The 6880-nt window shown below is 34.8% G+C and overlaps 1 protein-coding gene across 1 annotated transcript in view; it reads left to right on the top strand.

Annotated features, from left to right (window-relative positions):
* Positions 1–2468: 2468 nt before the first annotated feature.
* The window catches only part of CCDC102B (coiled-coil domain containing 102B), a gene marked incomplete at both ends in the record, with an annotated part of 181996 nt that continues 177584 nt past the window's right edge, over positions 2469–6880 (top strand). Inside the window, 1 exon segment of the mRNA XM_080714665.1 lies at positions 2469–2539. Within this exon segment, the coding sequence (XP_080570791.1) occupies positions 2469–2539 (71 nt within the window).

The raw sequence follows: 6880 nt of genomic DNA, 5'->3' as shown, positions 1-6880 counted from the left end.
GGTCGCTAGAGGATAGAGGCAAGAGAGGCTGCTAAATACCCCCAAAGTATACAAGATAGCCTCAGATAATAAAAAATTATAGTATCTACATCTCAAAAGTGCTAAGTTTGAGAAATTCTTCCAAATTTAGAGTAAACCAACAGCTATTAATGAAAGAAATAATAACTTAATATTTACTTCTGCTATGAGTTCAAGCAGAATTCAATTGCTAAACATTTAATCTTCATTAAAAACATGTTTGATGATTATAAAATAAATTATTTGTCTTTTGGTTGATTTCTCATTAATAATTAACAAAGAAAGTTTCTTAAATGGTCAAATTTTTATAATAAACTTACCAATCTTATTAAAAGCCTAAGTATTGTGTCCAGTTTTTTATTTTAGAACCTAAGTTTTCAGGTGCCAGAACAGGACCAAAACCTTGATACACACACACACACACACACACACACACACACACACACACACACATCTACCACATAAATTATATCATTATACTGAGCCATGCCTGCCTGCATTTATCTAATATTTATGTGTATAATATAAAAGCATTGCTTTAGAACTTGCCTCAGTCAATATTCTTAACAATATAATTCGAAAGGACTGACCTTAGAACTTAGAGGAAAGAAGATTTGTTTGCTCACAGTTTTCTGGAGATCTCGGAGTTTCAATCCGTGTCATCCTGGGTTATGTATGCAGAGTCCAGGCCATGGGAATTGAAAACAGAATGGAGAGAGCAAGGGCTATGCTCGCATATCATGGAGGACAGAACAAGGGAGCAAAAACCAAGGAATTCAAGACAAAAACACAGTCTCCGAGTCCACACACCCAGAGACTCACCTTCTCAAGCCACATTTTACCTTCCTAGATTACCACCTAGTAAATTTGTTACACTGAATTTATCCACTCATGAGGTTACAACCTTCATGAGTTTATCACATCAACTCTGAGCATTAATACATGACCTCTTCAGGGTACATTCAATATCTAACCATAATAACTATTTTGTAGGTGTGTAGATAGATCAACATATTTGTGTGTTTGTGTTTCTAGCGATTGAATCCAGGGCATTAAATCTCCAAGGAACAACCTCAGTCTTATTTTATTCTTATTTTCAAACAATCCTGTCTGACTAGATTGCTGGAAGTTTCACTACTTGCTGAGGCTGTCTTTTAGCCTGTGATCCTCCTTCCTACCTTAGCTCCCAAACTGGGATCACACATGCTTAAATTGGTTTTATATAGGAAAATCGTCACCTTCGTATTGTATTAGGGAACAAGAAAGCAAAGACACTCTTAAGTGGGAAAAGATGATAAAATTTTCAAGTTTGAGTCCAGCCTCAGTAATTTAGCAAGATCCTCCTGCTTCAAAATAAAAATTAAAAGGACTGAATGTGTAGCTGGGAGGTAGAATGACCCTAGGTTCTATCCTTAGTATCAAAATGCATCTATGCATACATACATACATTCACATACATATGTAGAAAAAGGAAAGAAACAATAAAGAGTGAAGAAGGAAGAAAAGAAAAGAAAGGAGCAAGAAAGGGAAGAAAGAAAGAAGAAAGAAGGAAGGAAGGCAGAAAGGAAGGAAGGAAGGAAGTTCTTCATTCTTCAGCTCTTCATGGTCTCTGAAATTAGAAATGGACTAGAAGAAAACACTGAAGATGCTTACTTCCTAATTTTCAAATGCTGTTCAATGTCACTTAGGGGAGCATGACTGGGTTTCCTCTTCCATTTTCTCTTTTCCTTTGGGCATTTTCATTGTTTTTTCAATCCAGAAAGCTCTCTTTCATGTGGTCTGCCATCACCCTTCATTGGAACCTTCCTGACAGCTGAGTCATGTCATTGGAGTCATTCCATTTTTGTCCCCGGGGGAAGGGGCCAGATAGCTCCTGCTGAGCATCCTGGGACTGCACTTCAAGATTTCTGCCAAGGAAGACTGAGATCAAAGAGCTGACAGACAGTCTTTGTATCATGATTTGTATCTTATTAAACATGATTTCTTTCTTGGCAATTCAATACAAATTGAATTGAACAAATGATATTTTTCATTGTCCTATGACTTGCAGTATAATTTCCCTTTAAACATTTTGCAGATGGGTCTTTTTATAGTTTCTGTTTTACCATTGTAGTATGAGTTTTTTCGATTATTATGAGCTATTGTTATTCAATATTAAATAAATATATGTGTAGATGGTGAGGTGCTTATTTTCTTTCTTTTAAATTCATAGCATATGACTTCAAGTGGGTTGTTCAGGAAAATTTGAATAATGATTCTTAATATTTAGGGAACATTAAAAGTAATTTTATTTTGGTTAGCTCATTTGTAATCCAAAGAGGGTTTTGTGGTATTGGTTATAGATAAAAGTTCACAACCAATGAGAATCCATGTTGAGTTAGTGTGGCGTGTCTTTAATACTGGAATAATTCTGTTGGCCCGGACCCCGTAGCTGCTTAGATGAGAAAAGGATGCAGGAAATTCTGTTGTTTACCCATGTGTCTGCAAGTGAGCCGCTAGTACAGCCCTGCAAGCCCAGAGGGTAAGAGTGTTTCATAACCTTGTGGTTTTCTATTTAATTTTTATACTTTCCTGCTGAAGCATAGCATGTGTTGTTCTCAGAGCAAAGAGAGACAGTTGCTTACAAGATGTAGAGGAAAATTACTGCTGGTTTGGGAAGTAGGATTTGGAGGTTCTTTTTAAAGTGGACTTGGTTTCTTCCCTTCCCTGTCCATTTTTCCACCGTGGCTATTATTTGTTCTGACAGCTTGTCATATGTTTTATTCCTTTAAAAATAACTGTATACTAAACAAATCTCAGGTAAGAATTTCAGCTCAAAGTTTCGACAGTAATAGAATATGTTGACATTGAACGCTGACTTTATAGTTCTTCATGAATATGAATAAGTAAATGTGTTCAAAATAATCTATATTCTTAAAGACAATGAAATTGGCACGCAAACTTTATGTACTTTTCATTTTGTAAGACTTTATTCTGGATTCTTATGCTTAACAGTAAAGTATAGTTTAAACTTAGCACTAATATCACATTTTTATATGTTACCTGTATAGTGTAAAGGAGATATTGACACAGAATAAAATAAAATCTTGTACTCAATAAGAAGGAAATTCATTTTAGTTGTATCAAAATAAATTACAGGACTAAAGAAAAGATCTCTAGACTAGATTGAGAAGAATTTGCTTTTGTTTTATGCAAAGATAAATTGTCGAATGAATGTTGAGTGGTGAAGTTTCTTAAATATAAATATAAGGAAGAGAGTCATAAAATAAAAATACAATTAGAAATATTTAAGAGCTGGGCCAGCATTCGGGAGGCTGAGACAGGAGGATCATGGTTTGTGGACAGCCTCAGCTACTTAGTGAGACCCTGTTTCAAAATAAAGAATAAAAAATAGGGCAGGGAGATGTGGCTCAGAGGTTGAATGCCCCAGGGTTCCATTCCCAGACTTTCAAAAAAAGAGAAATATTTAAGTAATAATATGTAGCATAAAACTACATAATGATATTTTTTCATAATCTTATTTACATCAATGCTAGTTTTTGCTTTATGAAATTGTGTGGCTATATTTTTATAATCTTTTTGTGAGCAAAACTTACAACACTGAGCAAATACTTTATGATTAACAAGCCATCCTGTTGTACACCAATATCCTTATATACACCTTATATATGCTTGAATTTAAACTTTTTTATATCATCATGAGAGAGTTAAATTTAAAATGAATCTTGATAAGCTAGTGAGACAATATTTGCAGCTTTGGGGTGATTTTACAATATGCTTTTGGAATATTATAAAATCTACTTGAAATATTTAGAGAAATGGCTGGTGTGAATTGCTTTTTCCCCAAAAACTTGAAAAATAATTTGTGCATGTGAAATAATGTTATTTCATACTTTCTGTCTTTTGCATTCTTCATATGTTTTAGTTGGATTCAATAATTTCCTAATGCCCAGGATATATCTTCTTCCATTTCACTATGGGTGTGGCCTCTAATTTATATATTTCATCAAATATTAGGGCCACAAGGATAATGACTATAATCCCTAAGTGTGTGAAAAATGATATTAGGTCATCTCTATTTGAATTATTATCATATTTTATTCTAATATTAAATAGGTAACTGGATTCTGCCAAAATTTTTAATATTTTTGCTCTTTTTAGCAGAGATGTTAGTGCTAGAGGAATTTAAGAGGTTTTGAAAGAAGTTCAACTTCCTGAGCTAAGTATTGAAAAGTTAGTGGAACTTGGTTAGTTGCTAAATCCAATTAGATTATTCTTACGTTATAGAAGCATTTGACATAAAGGCTTTGGTGCATTATCATAAAACAGAATAGTATGAATATGTACATAATTGGCTTATAGAGGAATTAGAAAAGGGCTAAATGGGTGATGTGCGCATGTATGCCTCCACCATTTATACGCCATTAAGATGTATGACTACAATGCACAAATAAAAAAATAAAGTAAAATGGAAATTTAAAAAATAGAAATAACCTTCTTTTGAGTAGCATATATTGTACTCAATATATAAAGCAGAAAATCATAGAAATTTTAAAATTCACACAACTATGTGTTTATATATTATACATTGAGGGCAATGGCAAGTTTCTGAGAAGAGGTAATGTGCTTGCTCCTCTAGACATGGTCTCCACCAGCACCAGCACCACCACCATCACCACCACCATCATCATCTTTCCAAGATGTAAGAGAGTTTCCTATGTGCAAGATGATTGGCACATGCCTATAATTTTGATAGGTGTGCGAGGAAATGAAGTTCACTTTACACATTGTCTCCATCTTACAGATGAAGAAACTGGTGTTCAGAAATGTGAAATGATTTTCTTACAGCCACAGTTACAGTTTGGGTGGAAACTTGAATTCCAAACCATGTCTTTCTGGCTTCAGAGCTATTTCCACAATGCTACGCTGATATTTTAGGAATGTGATCTGTTACGCAGAATGGCTTGTAGTGGATATTGTAGTATTAGGTTGCAGGGAGGAAATAGTGAGACAATTACAATATCAATCCCAACATTCTGTAAAACCAAACAAAAACAAATCTTTCAAGCGGTCCATTTTTTCCTTTTGGAAAAGAAGAAACTAACCCTGAAAATAAGGAGTCACTTTTACATTAAAATTGGCTTTTCTCAGATTCAATACTCATGCTTTTTCCTTTTCTCTTTTATTGCTGTTTTATTTCAGAGAAGATAACTTTTGATAGCTCGGAAGAATTTTTTAATTTTTAAAATTTTTCGTGTGGAACATATTAAAAATGTTCCATTCAGACTGTGCTTGGTGTCCCCTCCCCCCCACTTCCCCTCCCCCTGCCAACAATGAGTGCCCAGGTTGACCATGCTACATTCATACTTTTACTCATACTCAGCCTCAGCCTTCTTCCTCCCCTCTCCTTCCATTCTAGCTTTGCCAAGGTTCCCCTCCATTATCTGGAGTCCCTCTGGATTCCTTATACTCCCTAGTTTGGGCATATTAGTAAAAACATATGTTCTTCTCTTTCTGTGCCTGGCTCATCTCACTTAATATGATGTTCTCCAGGTCTTTCCATCTTCTTGTGAATGACACGATTTTATTCTTCAGCATTTTCCATAGAAACAGGGTGTGTATGAGCCTGAGAGCCTAATAGTCACTTGATGACGTTTGACCTCAGATCACTTTTCTAAATGAAATTAAAAAATTTATCAACATAAATGAATTAATGTTATAAAAAGTGTAAAGACAGAAAATGTATGGAGTTTAATAGAAGGGGTAATGAGTTGATGGAGAGAATGTGGTGGAGTTGGTTTAGAAGTATTTAAATCCTATCTGAAGTTCAAAATCAAGAAATCAAGAATTGAAATGATAACAAAGCACATGTTTTCTCTAAGTGTGATGAGGCGCTCAGATACAGATATGGAGCAGTCAGATATTCGGAATTAACCAGAGTTAGGATTGTCTAATCAAATAATGTGAAGAGAATGTTTGAGACTAATTTGTTAATAATGGAGTGCAGAATAGGGTGGGATGGGGGTTATGAAGAAGATGAGGAACAGTGAAAAAACAACAGAATCAAATGACTGAAGTCCAATTCAGGGACAAGAGAGGGTGGTAATAAAAGAGTTACTTAGCATTGCTGTGAGAAGGAATGCTAGCATGGGAGGGCCTCTAGGTTATATAATCAGCTAGTGGGTAAGATTATTGGAATTACTAGGAATTTAGGGGTGAGAATATTATGAGAATACTGCATGTAAAAATATTTTGGACATTAGGTTTTTGTCTCTCAAACATATTAACCCCTCCCTCTGCTCATTAACCAATCAAACAATACATTTGTTTTCATTAAATGAATTTTAAGATTCCTTCCCAGGCCAAGATTTTATTATCTTGCTAGAAATCTCATCCGCTTGCCTCTTCTCTGTTTAATAATGTCATGATTGGTCCTGTCAACTGTGTTAGAGAATAATCTTCAGGCAGGCAGGTAAGACTGAGAAAAACGTTTTTCACATCTAAAAACTTTTTAAGTCCACAATTTTTCTAGGTGGTTGTTATTTTTCAATGTTTTTTATTTGTTTGTTTGTTCTCTAGGGATGAAACTTGGGCATTCTACCTCTGGGCTATACTTCCATCCCTATTTTTTATTCTTTATTTTGAAACAGGGTCTCACTGAATTGAAAGGGCCTCACTAAGTAGCTGAAGTTTTCTTTGAACCGCAATCCTCCTGTCTCATCCTCCCAAATGCTGGGGTGACAAGCATGCACCATCATACCTGGCTTTTGCCAATGTTTTAGATAAAATTATGTTTAAGACTAAAGTTCAGGAAATATAAGTTGGGAATATTATTCTTGGGCTTGTATTTATAGTACAAATG

This window comes from Muscardinus avellanarius (genome assembly GCF_963383645.1).
Source record: "Muscardinus avellanarius genome assembly, chromosome: 17".
Classification (NCBI taxonomy): domain Eukaryota; kingdom Metazoa; phylum Chordata; class Mammalia; order Rodentia; family Gliridae; genus Muscardinus; species Muscardinus avellanarius.
This window is presented reverse-complemented; position numbering and strand designations above follow the sequence as displayed.